General features: G+C 57.6%; 1 protein-coding gene across 1 annotated transcript in view; it reads right to left on the minus strand.

Annotated features, from left to right (window-relative positions):
• Window positions 1–9,399, minus strand: part of LOC137430014 (transcription factor HES-4-like) — a 164,397-nt gene extending 154,998 nt beyond the window's left edge. Inside the window, exon 1 of the mRNA XM_078779469.1 lies at window positions 8,728–9,399. Within this exon, the coding sequence (XP_078635595.1) occupies window positions 8,728–8,778 (51 nt within the window). The 5' untranslated portion in view covers window positions 8,779–9,399. The remainder of the gene's footprint in view (window positions 1–8,727) is intronic.
• Between the last annotated feature and the right edge of the window lie 6,242 nt (window positions 9,400–15,641).

The raw sequence follows: 15,641 nt of genomic DNA on the forward strand, positions 1-15,641 counted from the left end.
GGGGGAGGGGAGGGGAACGGGGGGAGGGGGACGGGGATGGGGGGAGGGGAGGGGAACGGGGGGGAGGGGAGGGGAACGGGGGGGGAGGGCAAGGGAACGGGGGGGGGGAGGGGAACGGGGGGGAAGGAGAGAGGAACGGGGGGGAGGGGAGGGGAACGGGGGGGAGGGGAGGGGAATGGGGGGGAGGGGAGGAGAGGGTGGGAAGGGGAGAAGAGGGGGGAGGGGAGAAGAGGGGGGAGGGGAGAAGAGGAGGGAGGGGGAGGAGGAGGGAGGGGGAGGAGGAGAGGGGAGAGAGGAGGAGGGAGGGGGAGGAGGGAGGGGGAGGAGGAGAGGGGAGGGGGGGGAACGGCTAGCTTGGCAAGCGAAAGCAGGATTTTTACTTTTATTTTTACCTCAATGAGGGCTATATATATAATCCGTGCTTGGAGCCTTCAAGTTCAACATAAAGTTTTTTTATGAAAAATAATGCAGATGTATAACAATCCACCAATGCAAGTTCAGAAATGAATGCAGATCCTTTACTTTGCGATACAAACGCAATTCCCGCCATTTCCACGCACGATCGAGGCCTCCACAATGACCGCGCCTCTTCTTCCTCCTCCAACTTCGTCTCACTTCTTTCACTCAAAATGCACGAAATTCTGCCGCATGAAATTATGTAGAGGCCTCGTCGGGGGGATATAAGGTAGATAAGGAAGGCGTTGTAACAGAAGTATCAAAATAAAAGTGGAAGAACATGAGGAAATGGGAGCTATTCTGGACCCACAGCCAAACCCGACAAACCATTGCAATACACCCCGAACGTCTAGCGCCGCCACAAACTACACCATGGAATTGCAGCTGGCGCGGTTTTTTTAAACCATTGATATTAAAACAAGTGAATCCTCTTGGATTGCGCTGAGGTTCGGGCATGGAATTTCGAGCCTCGATCATGGTTCGAGCCTCGATCTTGTATACAAAAATAATAATAATAATAATAAGAACCTTGGGCCGAATCTCGCGCTTCACCAGTGCGCGTGCGCGAATTTACGTCACGTCGGCAGCGAGAGAAGGGGTTCCCCAACACGAACCAATCAGGAACTGCCACGTCACACTTATATGATCTCAGAATTCCTGTGACAGGAATTCGCGTTACACTGGCTGGAAGTCATTCGCTAGAGGCGCTTCCTCAGCGCTAATAAAACGTAGCCTAAAACCACCGGGGATTTTATGCTGAAATCCGAATCTGTCTAAAACTTTTCTCCGATGTGTTAGTTCTTGAGTTATAAGCGGACATCCAGACAGACAGACACACACACACACACACACACACACACACACACACACACACACACACACACACACACACACACACACACAGACACTCCTCCTTTATATATCGAGATATATATATATATATATATATATATATATAATATATATATATTAATATATATATATATATATATATATATATAATATATATATATATATATATACAGTATATAATTATATATAGCTGAAGTACCCGGCTTCGCCCGGGTTGAATAAGAACAATACAAATATATGATGAAAAGAACATGTTGTGGCGGACACAAAAGCCCACTGGCGTGGTGACATCATTCCACGCACCGAGTGGGCGGTGGCCACGCCCGAGGGGTAGGCGTGGCCTCATGATATACCCCGGGCGACCAGCCCGGAGGAGTTCAGTGTTACAGTGTAGTCTTACAATAAAGACGTTTATATGTTACCGCTTGTCCGCTTCCTCCTTGCTCACAAGCAGCGCGCGTAACGCCGCGCTTTACTGGTGACCCTCGACGTTGGATCTGCCGGAGCGATCCTTCCACACGCGACGCCATCGCCATGGCCGCCTTCGTCAAACTTCCGGAATTTTGGGAGGCTCAGGCCGAAGTCTGGTTCGTCCAGGCCGAAGCCCAATTTCAGCTTCGGCACCTCACCGGCGATGACACGCGCTACTGCCACGTCGTCGCCTCCCTCGGGCCCGGCACGGCCGCTCGAGTTGTGTCCGTCCTTCGCCACCCACCGGACGGCCACAAGTACGAGGCACTCAAGCGGCTACTCCTAGCCACGTTCAGCCTCACGGACGACGCACGGGCCGACCGCCTCCTGGATCTCCCCGAGCTCGGTGAGATGCGCCCGTCGGTCCGAAATGGACCATATGCTGTCACTGTTGGGCGACGAAGCCCCCGGTTCGCTATTCCGGGCGCTTTTCCGTCGCCAACTTCCAGCGCAGGTTCGCCTCGCGTTGGCCGGGACCGGGCTAACGGAACCCCAAGCATTGGCGGCCGAGGCGGACAAGTACTTCGCCGCTTCGGACACGCGGTGCGAGCGTTGGCGTGGCCGTCACGGCCTTCGACGCTGATGTTCCACAGCATCATCTTCTACAGCACGCTGATGTTCCACAGCATCATCTTCAACAGCACGCTGATGTTCCACAGCATCATCTTCTACAGCACGCTGTGGTTCAGCAGCATGCTGATACGCACCTCGTGAACGCCGCCACGCCCCGCCCACCGCCGCAGCGAAAACCGCCACCGCGGGGAAAACCCGTCGACTCCACCGGCCTGGCGGAGCCAGCCGCACTCCTCCAGCTCCACCACCTGGTGCTGGTTCCACGCCAAGTTCAGCCACGAAGCTCGGCCGGTGTCATCCGCCGTGCTCCTTCAACGGGTCGGGAAACGCCCGGGCCGGCGCTCAATTGTGGCGATGAGCGCCGGCCGTTCGAGCAGCCTGCTGTTCATAACGGACACCTTCTCCGGGCGCCGTTACCTGTGCGACACGGGAGCACAGGTGAGTGTCATTCCCGCCGGCACGTCAGACAAGCACGCCGCGGGTGGGGGCCCCGCGCTGCTTGCCGCGAACGGGACGCCCATCCGTACGTACGGAAAACGCTTGCCTCTCTCTGCGGTTTGGAGGGCAGGTTTTTCCGATGGACGTTCGTCACCGCCGACGTGCCCATGGCACTGCTTGGCGGCGGACTTCCTGTGCGCTAATGGGCTCCTGGTCGACGTCAAGCGCAGACGGCTTGTCCAGGCCGAGACGTTCAGCTCGCTCGCATTGTGCGTTGCCCAGCTCAACGAGCGGCTTGCCAAGCGGCTTGCCGAACGATTCGGTTCCGGCCACGTTGGTCTGTACGCTTCCGGCAGCGGACGCATTCACCCGCCTCCTCGCCGGCTTCCCGGCCCTCACGCGGCCCACCTTCTCGGCGGGGGCCGTCAAGCACGGGGTGGCCCATCACATCCCCACCGTCGGGCCACCGGTCTACGCCCGGGCACGCCGCCTCGAGCCGACGAAGCTGGCGGTGGCAAAAGCGGCGTTCGCTACCCTGGAGCGACTCGGCATCGTTCGGCGCTCAGAGAGCGCTTGGGCGTGGCCGCTGCACATCGTGCCGAAGCCCGGCGGGGGATGGCGACCGTGCGGGGACTATCGCCGTCTCAATGACGCCACGACTCCCGACCGCTACCCCCGTCCCCCACATTCAGGACTTTTCCGCCCGTTTGGGCGGGCAGGTCCTTCTTCTCGAAGGTGGACCTCATACGCGGCTACCATCAGGTCCCCGTCAGGCCGGAGGACGTCCCGAAGACGGCGGTCATCACGCCATTCGGACTCTTCGAGTTCCTGCGCATGCCCTTCGGTCTGAAGAATGCGGCTCAGGCGTTCCAGCGACTGATGGACAGCGTCCTGCGCGACTTGGATTTTGTCTACGTCTACCTGGACGATATCCTCGTCGCCAGCGCGTCCCGCGAAGAGCACCTACGCCACCTCCGCACGCTCTTCGAACGCCTGGCCCAGCATGACCTGATTGTGAACCCCGCAAAGTGCCGGTTCGGCACCGCCACAATCGATTTTCTGGGGGCACCGTGTCACCAGGCATGGCGCCGTCCCCCTGCCGGCCAAGGTGGAGAGGCGGTGAAGGGGTTTCCGCGCCCCCCGCACGATCAGAGGGCTGCAGGAGTTCCTGGGCATGGTGAACTTTTACCATCGGTTCCTGCCCCGTATCGCCCAGCTCCTGCGCCCCCCTGCACGAAGCTCTCCGAGGTAAGCCGGGCAAAGGCGACGTTACCTGGACACGAGCAGATGGACACGGCGTTCACGGGGCGCGAAGCTCGCCTTGGCTAACGCCACCATGCTCGCGCACCCGGCGCCCGATGCACCGATCGCCCTCACCACCGATGCCTCGGACTACGCGGTGGGCGCGGTGCACGAGCAATGGGTGCGTGGAGCTTGGCAACCGCTGGCGTTCTTTAGCCGGCAGCTTCGCCCGCCCGAACGCCGTTACAGTACCTTCGACCGCGAGTTGCTCGGACTTCACTTGGCGGTCAGGCACTTCCGCCATCTGCTCGAGGGCCGGGCGTTCACTGCCTTCGTCGACCACAAGCCGCTGATCTTCGCGATGGGCAAGGTCACCGAGCCGTGGTCGGCCCGGCAGCAGCGTCACCTCTCGGCCGTGTCCGAGGACACGACGGACATCCAGCACGTCGCGGGGAAGGACAACCCTGGTGGGCGGATTGCCTTTCCCGGGCCGTCGCCCACGCAGTCCACCTCGGCATCGACTATGCCCGGATGGCAGCGGACCAGGCCGCTGACCCCGACGTCCAGGCCTTGCGGACCGCCGTCACGGGCCTCCGCGTCACCGAGGTGCCGTTCGACGGCGCGGGGCGCGGCTCTCTTGTGCGACGTCTCCCTCGGGCGTCCTCGCCCCATTGTGCAGCCGCGGGCTGGCAGCGCCAGGTGTTTGACGCCATCCATGGCCTGTCCCACTCCGGGCGCGAGGGCCTCCCAAAGGCTGATCGCCGACAAGTTCGTCTGGCATGGCCTCCGGAAGGCCGTCCGCGGGCTGGGCCAGGACGTGCCTCGCGTGCCAGCGCGCCAAGGTGCACCGGCACACCCAGGGCCCCGTTGGCCCCGTTCACGGTGCCGGAACGCCGGTTTGACCACGTCCACGTGGACCTGGTGGGACCTCTGCCCCCCTCGCGGGGGTTTCACCTACGTCCTCACCATGGTGGACCGCACCACCCGGTGGCCGGAGGCCGTTGCCCTTGGCGTCGACAACGGCGGCCGATGTCGCGCAGGCTTTCATCGCCACCCTGGGTCGCCCGGTTCGGGCGCCCCCTCAGACATCTCATCCGACCGCGGCCCCCCAGTTCACCTCGGAGCTCTGGGGGGCGGTTGCGCAGGGGCTCGGGGTCCGGCTGCAACCGAACCACGGCCTACCACCCCCAGGCTAACGGCCTGTGTGTGAGCGATTTCACCGCTCATTGAAGGCCGCGCTCCGGGCCACCCTCCACGACGGCGGCTGGGGTCGACAGGCTCCCCCTGGGTCCTGCTGGGCCTCCGGACGGCGCCCAAGGAGGACCTGCGCGCATTCCGCGGCGGAGTTGGTCTTCGGGCAACCGCTGCGGGTGCCGGGCGAGTTCCTCCCCGACTCCACGGCACCATGGTCCGCGGCACAGCAGCGCTCCGCTCTGCAAGAGACCGCCCAGAGGTTCGCCCCGGTGCCAACGGCATGCCACGGGCACCCCACCGACGCACGTCGCCCCGGAGCTTCGCACGGCGGAGTACGTCTTCGTCCGCCACGATGGCCCATCGGACACCACTGCGGCCCCCGTACGACGGGCCTTTCCGCGTGCTGGAGACCGGGGGCGAAGCACTTCACCCTGGACATCGGCCGGTACTCCTGACCGCGTTTCGGTAGACCGCCTCAAGCCGGCCCACCTCGATGTGGACCATCCACCGCCAGTGGCCCGACCCCCACGTCGGGGCCGCCCTCCTGCGGGCGGACCCCCGGCACCGCCCAGCCCCACCGCCACGGCACCCCCCGGTCCTGCACCCATCCCAGGGGCAGCCAGGGGCATCCCACCTGGTATCCCTGCACCCCGGACGCCGCCGATCGCCAGGGGGGCGCTTTCGGCCGGGTCATTCGTCTGCCCCGCAAACTGTCCCTCCAGGTGCGCGGGAATTCTGGGGGGGCGCGTGTGGCGGACACAAAAGCCCCACTGGCGTGGTGACATCATTCCACGCACCGAAGTGGGCGGTGGCCACGCCCGAGGGGTAGGCATGGCCTCATGATATACCCCGGGCGACCAGCCCGGAGGAGTTCAGTGTTACAGTGTAGTCTTACAATAAAGACGTTTATATGTTACCGCTTGTCCGCTTCCTCCTTGCTCACAAGCAGCGCGCGTAACGCCGCGCTTTAATGTATATTTTAGAGCAATATCACAGTACATTTCCTACATGACGTTTTGTCAATTTTCAATTTCTCAAAACCTCTTGGTATACAACATTTCTGGTTTTCTTACTTGGTGCCAAGACATAAAGATTGCTTGGTTTTCCAACCCTCGAGCAGCCCACGTACAGGTGGCCATGGGAAGTACCAGGCATTACATTGCCGGGCGGGGGAAGGGAGGGGAGGAGGAAGGGGAGGGGAGGGGAGGAGAGGGTGGGGAGGTGAGAAGAGGGGGGGGAGGGGAGAAGAGGGGGGGAGGGGAGAAGAGGAGGGAGGGGGAGGAGGAGAGGGGAGAAGAGGAGGGAGGGGGAGGAGGAGAGGGGAGGGGAGGGGGGAGGTGAGGGGGAGGGGGGAGAGGGAGTGGAGGGGGTGGGGGGGAGGAAGGGGAGGGGAGGGGGGAGGAAGGGGAGGGGAGGGGGGAGGAAGGGGAGGGGAGGGGGGAGGAAGGGGAGGGGGAGGGGGGGAGGAAGGGGAGGGGAGGGGAGGGGAACGAGAGGGTGGGGGAGGGGAGGAGAGGGTGAGGAGGGGAGAAGAGGGGGGGGAGGGGAGAAGAGGGGGGAGGGGAGAAGAGGGGGGGAGGGGAGAAGAGGGGGGGAGGGAAGAAGAGGGGGGGGGAGAAGAGGAGGGTGGGGGAGGAGGAGAGGGGGAGAAGAGGGAGGGGGAGGAGGAGAGGGGGAGGAGGGAGGGGGAGGGGGGAGGGGAGGGGGGAGGGGGAGGGGAGGGGAGGGGAGGGGGAGGGGGGAGGGGGGAGGAAGAGGAGGGGGGGGAGGAAGAGGAGGGGGAGGAAGAGGAGGGAGGGGGGAGGAAGAGGAGGGAGGGGGGAGGAAGAGGAGGGAGGAGGGGAGGAAGAGGAGGGAGGGGGGAGGAAGAGGAGGGAGGGGGGAGGGGAAGGGGAGGGGGGAGTGGAGGGGAAGGGGGGAGGGGGGGAGTGGAGGGGAAGGGGGAGGGGGGGAGTGGAGGGGAAGGGGGGAGGAGGGTGAGGGGGAGGGGAGGGAGAGGGGGAGGAGGGTGAGGGGGGAGGAGAGGGGGAGGGGAGGGGGGAGGAGGAGGGGAGGGGGAGGATGAGGGGAGGGGGAGGGGAGGGGAGAGGGGAGGGGAGGGGAGAGGGGAGGGGGAGGGGGAAGAGGGGAGGGGGAGGGGGAGGAGGGAGGGGGAGGAGGAGAGGGGAGGGGGGGGAACGGCTAGCTTGGCAAGCGGAAAGCAGGATTTTTACTTTTATTTTTACCTCAATGAGGGCTATATATATAATCCGTGCTTGGAGCCTTCAAGTTCAACATAAAGTTTTTTTTATGAAAAATAATGCAGATGTATAACAAACCACCAATGCAAGTTCAGAAATCAATGCAGATCCTTTACTTTGCGATTACAAATGCAATTCCCGCCATTTCCACTCACGATCGAGGCCTCCACAGTGACCGCGCCTCTTCTTCCTCCTACAACTTCGTCTCACTTCTTGCACTCAAAATGCACGAAATTCTGCCGCATGAAATTATGTAGAGGCCTCGTCGGGGGGATATAAGGTAGATAAGGAAGGCGTTGTAACAGAAGGATCAAAATAAAAGTGGAAGAACATAAGGAAATGGGAGCTATTCTGGACCCACAGCGAAACCCGACAAACCATTGCAATACACCCCGAACGTCTAGCGCCGCCACAAACTACACCATGGAATTGCAGCTGGCGCGGTTTTTTTTAAACCATTGATATTAAAATAAAACGTAGCCTAAAACCACCAGGATTTTATGCTGATTCCGAATCTGTGTCTAAACCTTTTCTCCGATGTGTAGTTCTTGAGTTATAAGCGGACATCCAGACAGACACACACACACACACACACACACACACACACACACACACACACACACAGACACTCCTCCTTTATATATAGATTTTGGTCGCTCATAATTTGGAGCCAATTCGTCCAAAAAAATTTGGTTGGGTTACAAATCCCACTCCCGGACACCAATTGTTACGCCCAATATGTAAAATTGGTGTCCAAAATTTTGTCCAAAAATTTTGCCCCAGGTTCCAAATCCCACTCCTGACACCAATTGTTGCGGATCTTCGCCACCCTTCTTCCCCTTACCAAGGGGGGATTAATCCCCTTGTACCTTGCTGGGCTTGGCGGAACCGAGGCTTGACACGTCCCTTCCGGGCAAACGCAGAGTAGGGTCTCGGGACCAATTCTCGCTCGTACCTAATTCCCTGTGCCACCCCGGAAGCGAGGAAGCAAGCCTTGCACGAGCCACGTGTGGTTTGAGTACACCGAGCGGATTGAGTACCACGTGGTCCGTGCAGTCTTAGTTAGTGGAACCCGATTTGAGCGGTTCTATTCGTACCACGCGAAGCCAATGAAGAAACCACAGGAACGATCGAATGGAAGAAAGGAAGAACACAGGTTTAATTATTCCCACATGTATTTACAATGATCGGGGATGCAGAGACACAGAGCAGCTTTAATCAATCTTATCTTATTCCCCGGACTCGGGCCCGTCACACTCACAAAGGGAATTGCAGATGGGTAGATGTTCAGCCACCGCGTCGATGTGGTCATTCAGGAACGGCCCCGTCCGGCTCTCCACGGTCCCAGCACGTCCCGCGAAGATGGCAGCAGGTGATGGAAGGAACCTCGTAGCGTGTCTCCCGAACAAAGCAGATAATGAGGTGGAACGGCAAAGGGCGGGACTCTCAGCGCGGCTGGCGATTACACAGCCGTTTTCCTCACTCGCGTGACTTAATGCACTGTATAGCGATCAGCCCTCAACCTCAACCGAGCGTCACTTATAAAAGCGTGTCTTTCGGTTCATGCGCGTCGGTCTTCGCCCGCGTATCTTACACAGTTCTCGGACGCTCACAACTCCTCTTCCTCGATCCCTCCAAGCTGGTTAGTGCGTGCGAGTTCTCTTCAACGAGTCCTTCTCTCGCGAGTCCTTCGCTCATCAGTGTTCCCGCGCTAGTCCTTTGCTCATCAAGGCTTTCGCTGTGAGTCCTCTGCTTCAGTCCTTCATCAGTTCTCCCGCGCTAGTCCTATCGAGTGCATGTCCTTCCGAGGTCTTTGTGCAGCGGGTTATATAGCTCCGCCCCCGAACATTCTGGAACCCACACGAACCTTCTCACCACGCCCTGTGACGCAACGCCGCCGCCACCACCTCTGAGCCCTGATTGGCGGCTCGTGCTTACCGTCAGCGCTTCTGCCGCTCCGCCCCGATCCTCCCAGTCTGCCTCGTGTAATTCGCCCAAAATGAACCAAAGTTAGTGCAAAGGGGCATGCGGCTAGGGTAGCTGGAAAGTCGGTAGAAGTAGGGCCTATTCTCCTGGCTCTACTCAACACAGAACTAACAATGGAAAGGAACTAAGCTCACAAACGTCCCGACCCACTCAGCACCTCGTCCCGACCCTCTCAACACCTTGTCCCGACCCTCTCAACACCTCGTGCAGACCCTCTCAACACCTCGTGCAGACCCTCTCAACACCTCGTCCCGACCCTCTCAACACCTCGTCCCGACCCTCTAAACACCTCGTCCCGACCCTCTCAACACCTCGTCCAGACCCTCTCAACACCTCGGCCATACTGTGCTCTTGGGAACCTTCAATGCAGCAGAAATTATTTGTAGGCTTCCCCAGATCTGTGCATCGACACAATCCTGTCTCTGAGCTCTGCAGGCAGTTCCTTCGACCTCATGGCTTGGTTTTTGAAGACATAACTAAACTATCGCGAGGCGACATGTTGCTTGTGTGACTAACTATGAGGGGAAATTTTAACCTTTATTAAACTCACTGTACAAACTCAAAACTGCAACAATATTATTTGGGTACTTTGGGCTCCCACCCATGCATAGAATGGGTACCTCACTAGTTATATTATAACAAGACGGTGATTGTGCACAGACTGACAACTAAAAGTGTGAAAATGGAACAATATCTACTTTGTAAAGTGTAAAGACAATAAATAATAATCAGGGTTTTATATTTTCTGTTTATTACAATCATAAAATGTCTTATTGAATTATAGAGCTGGGACAGTACTGAAAAAAATTAACCTTTCAATATTCAATTCAAGTCAGCAGAAGATCTTCTTTCTTATATGAAGAAGTCCATTGGATATACAGTGTATTCAGAAAGTATTTAGACCCCTTAACTTTTTTCACATTTTGTTATGTTGCAGTCTTATGCTGAAATCGTTTAAATTCATATTTTCCCTCATCAATCTACACTCAATACCACATAATGACAAAGAGAAAACAGGATTTTAGAAAGTTTTGCAAATTTATTAAAAAGAAAAAACTGAAATATCACATTGACATAAGTATTCAGACCCTTTGCTTTGACACTTGAAATTTAGCTCAGGTGCCTCCCATTTCTCTTGATCATCTTTGAGATGTTTCTCCACCTTGATTGGTGTCCACCTGTGGTAAATTCAATTGATTTGACATGATTTGGAAAGGCACACACCTGTCCATATAAGGTCTCACAGCTGACAATGCATATCAGAGGAAAAACCAAGCCATGAGGTCGAAGGAACTGCATGCAGAGCTCAGAGACAGGATTGTGTCGAGGCACAGATCTGGGGAAGCCTACAAAAAAAATCTCTGCTGCATTGAAGGTTCCCAAGAGCACAGTGGCCTCCATAATTCTTAAATGGAAGAAGTTTGCAACAACCAGGACTCTTCCTAGAGCTGGTCGCCTGGCCAAACTGAGCAATCGGGGGAGAAGGGCCTTGGTAATAGAGGTGACCAAGAACCCGATGGTCACTCTGGCTGAGCTCCAGAGATCCTGTGTGGAGATGGGAGAAACTTCCAGAAGGACAACCATCACTGCAACACTCCACCTATCTGGGCTTTATGGCAGAGTGGCCAGACGGAAGCCTCTCCTCAGTGAAAGACACATGAAAGCCCGCTTGTAGTTTGCAAAAAAACACCTGAAGGACTCTCAGACCGTGAGAAACAAGATTCTGTGGCTTCAGTCAATCCTCCAAAGGGACCAACTTTGCACACCTTGATTGGGCAATATTTGCCATTCTTCTGTATGATACAGATACTGGGATTGATTTTGGTCGCGATTCCGCGATATTCTCGCATAAAGTTGGAAAATATCGCATACAATTTTGGCCAGAGCGATAAAACATCACATCGAGCGTGTCAGTTGTCGCGGTATAGTTTTCAGGCGAAACAGTTTCAAATCGTGTATTTACTACTGCTTTTGTCAGGTCTGGAAGTTGTCAAAGACGAAGTTATTCTAAACTGTAAACAGACCGTAGCCATTTTTATTTCGCTTTCACGCTTTACGGTAGCCGTGACAATGTTTTGCGGCATTAAACGACGGCTTTTCGGCAACCACGTGTTTGCTGTCTGCAGTCGTTTGTGGATTGCGCTTTTTCCGAAAATGCCGCCGAAAAAGAGACCGCCGCAACCACAGCCTGATGGACAAAGCATAAAACGATTCTTTATAGGTACCAGGAGTAGTTCTAACACTGAGGACAACCAGGATGATCCAGGTAGTGACCAGGTGCAGGGCGAAGGCGGGACCGTGGCCAGGGCCGCCACAGTGCAGACAGCTACTTCCGGTAAAACGTTAATAACGTTTCAAGACAGCTGGGTCCTTAAATTCGGAGACCGGCTGAAATATGATGCCGATCAGAACAAAATGTATTGTTCACTGTGTAGATCGGAGAAGTTAGTCAACAGTCTAAGTCAAGGTACAAATAATTTCAAAACGACTACAATAACCGGACATATATCGTCATCTGATCACCAACGAGCGATTGCAGCACCACTGGCGAGAAGAAATCTTCAACTCACAGTTGAAGGGGCTAAATCAAAAGAAGAGGAAAGTATTTTGACGTGTCTGAAAGTGGTGTATTGGATGTCGAAGGAAGCAATTTCCCTGTCTAAGTGATGCGAGTGCGAGTGCGAGTGCGATGCGAGCGAGTGAGTGCAACTGATGCGAGTCATGTTGCAGGGTCCTGTACAGCAGCAGTTCGACTTTGTCTCTGTCCTACAGGAGTGGAGGAGGGCAAAGCAGCTAGAGCAATATTTATTCAGAACTGAACATTCTTGGTTTTGATAACCAGGGACATACATTGTGATTGACATGATTTTTCAGCAAAACTGATGATTTACTGTCTAAGGTTAAGAACATTGTTCTTGTCTTATGATAACAATCTATCTTCAGGGAGGCGGACATTGTCATGTGATCAAACAACATGACTTTTGATGTTTTCAATCAATATTATTAAATTTAAATGTGATCAAATGTGCTAATTCATGGCAACTTATATGTTAACCTTATCTGTGACATGGTCAATCATTTACGCAATAAAAGCCACAAGGAGTGAGATAGTCTATTTGAATACAGAAAGAAACACACAAGTCTTTGTTTTCTTGACCATATTTACTTTTAATTAATACCCTGTGGCGGGCACAAGGGGCAATAATTCCGCGCACCAGTGGGTGGCGCGAGCGTCCAGGCGGGGAACGAAAGTACATGCCCCGCCTTTCGACCGATCGGCCACGCCCGGGGACTAGGCGTGGCCTCGGGACATATATGCGGGCTCTAAGGTCGAGCCCGCTAAGTGCTGAAGTACGAGCTTTGAATAAAGACTCTTTGTTATACCAACGCGTTGTGGCCAACCTCTCTGGCAATCGAGTCGTGTGTGCGCAGCACCACACTGGTGACCCCGATTGGTTCAGCCGTTGCTGATCACCGAACACGCCATGGCCACCAACGCCGTCGCAGTTAAACTCCCGGAGTTTTGGGAGGCACAAGCCGACGTTTGGTTCGTCCAGGCCGAAGCTCAATTTCAGCTCCGAGGCATAACGGCGGACGAGACCCGGTACTACCACGTGGTCGCCACCCTCGGGCCCGGCACTGCCGCCCGAGTCGTGTCCATCCTTCGGCGCCCGCCGGGCGACAACAAGTACGAGGCGCTCAAACGTCTCCTGCTCACCACGTTCGGGCTCACGGAGATCGAACGGGCCGACCGCCTCCTGAACCTTCCCAAACTCGGCGACACACGACCATCCGTCCGGATGGATTTTATGCTGTCGCTGCTTGGGGACCAGCCCCCGGATTTCTTATTCCGGGCGCTTTTCCTACGCCAGCTACCCGCACAGGTACGCCTCACGCTGGCCCGTTCCAAGATAAAGGAACCCCGCGCCCTGGCCGTAGAGGCCGACAAGTTTTTCACTGCCTGCGACACGCGGTCGGTGTACGGTGCTGCCATAGTGGATCCCGGGGCAGAGGCTACAGCGCCCCCGGTTTCCCTCGTGGCCGCTGCTGCGCCCCGCCCACTACCGCCGCCGCCAACACCACGGCCGCCGCGACCGCCGCTGCCGCAAACCTGGTGCTACTACCATGCCAGGTTCGGCCGCAAGGCTAAAACGTGTCGCCCACCGTGCTCTTTTGACAGGTCGGGAAACGACCGGGCCGGCGCTCATTAGCGGCCTTGAGCGTCGGCCATTCCGGCAGACTCCTGTTCATCACGGACACCTTGTCCGGGCGCCGTTTTATTTGCGACACAGGAGCGCAGGTAAACGTCCTCCCCGCCTCCACGTCCGACAAGCAAACCGCAGGCCGGGGCCCCGCTTTGCTTGCCGCCAACGGTACACCCATCTGCACATTCGGGAAGCGTTGCCTCTCACTGCGGTTCGGAGGGCAGCGCTTTCAATGGTCGTTCGTGACCGCCAGCGTGCCAATGGCACTGCTCGGTGCGGACTTCCTATGCGCGAATGGGCTGTTGGTCGACGTGAAGCGCAGACGGCTCGTCCAGGCCGAAACCTTCAGCTCGCTTGCTTGTTCGCTGAGCGGCTCGTTGAGCGGCTCACTGAGCGGCTCACTGAGCGGCTTGCCAAGCGGCTTGCTGGAAGGTTCCGTCCCGGCGAGTTTAGTTTGCACGCCCCCGGCAGCGGACGACTATACCCGCCTCCTCGCCAGTTTCCTGGCCCTCATGTGGCCCACCTTCTCAGCGGTGGCCGTTAAACACGGGGTGGAGTACCATATACCCACGGTCGGGCCGCCGGTCTATGCCTGGGCACGCCGACTCGAACCCACGAAGCTCGCGGTGGCGAAAGCAGAGTTCGCCACGCTGGAGCGGCTGGGGATCGTACGGCACTCCAACAGCACTTGGGCTTCTCTTCTGCACATTGTGCCGAAGCCCGGCGGAGGATGGCGGCCGTGCGGGGACTACCGCCGGCTCAATGATGCCACCACCCCCGACCGCTACCCAGTCCCGCATATCCAGGACTTTTCTGCCCGGTTGGCAAACACGACCGTGTTTTCCAAGGTGGACCTCATCCGGGGCTACCACCAGGTCCCCGTCCAACCGGACGATGTCCCGAAGACGGCCGTCATCATCCCTTTCGGCCTCTTCGAGTTCCTGAGAATGCCTTTCGGGTTGAAGAATGCGGCCCAGGCGTTCCAATGGCTTATGGACAGCGTCTTGCGTGACTTACCTTTCCTCTTTGTCGACGTGGACGACATCCTAGTCGCGAGCGCGTCCCGGGAGGAGCACCTGCTCCACCTCCGCATGCTTTTCGAACGCCTGGGCCAGCATGGCCTCATCATCAACCCCGCCAAGTGCCGTTTCGGCGTCGCCACCATCGACTTCTTGGGGCACCGCATCACCAGGTACGGGGCCGTCCCTTCACCGGCCAAGGTGGAGGCGGTCAGGGATTTCCCACGGCCCCGCACAATCAAGGGGCTCCAGGAGTTCCTGGGCATGGTAAATTTTTACCACCGCTTTGTGCCCCACGTCGCCCAGCTCCTCCACCCTTTGCACGAGGCCCTCTGGGGCAAGCCGGGCAAAGGTGACATCGCCTGGTCGGAGCCGATGGCCGCGGCATTTGCGGGCGCAAAGCTGGCCCTGGCCGACGCCACCATGTTGGCGCACCCGGCGCCCGATGCACCGATAGCCCTCACCACCGACGCGTCAGACTACTCGGCGGGCGCGGTGCATGAGCAGTGGGTGCGTGGTTCTTGGCAACCGCTGGCGTTTTTTAGCTGGCAGCTTCGCCCGCACGAACGCCGCTATAGCACCTTCGACCGCGAGCTGCTCGGGCTCCACCTGGCGGTCCGACACTTCCGCCATCTGCTGGAGGGCCGCCCGTTCACGGCTTTCGTCGACCACAAGCTGCCTGTGTTCGCGATGGCCAAGGTCGCCGAGCCAAGGTCGCCGAGCCATGGTCAGCACGGCAGCAGCGTCACCTCTCTGCCGTGTCTGAGTACACGATGGACATCCGTCATGTGGCGGGGAAAGACAACCCGGGGGCGGATTGCCTTTCCCGGTCCGTCGTGCACGCGGTCCACCTCGGGGTCGACTATACCCGGATGGCGGAGGACCAGACCGCCGACCGCGGCATCCAGGCCTTGCGGACCGCCATCACGGGCCTCCACGTCACCAAGGTGCCGTTCGACGCTGCG

Source organism: Myxine glutinosa, chromosome 6 (genome assembly GCF_964187855.1).
Source record: "Myxine glutinosa chromosome 6, kmMyxGlut1.1, whole genome shotgun sequence".
Classification (NCBI taxonomy): Eukaryota; Metazoa; Chordata; class Myxini; order Myxiniformes; family Myxinidae; genus Myxine; species Myxine glutinosa.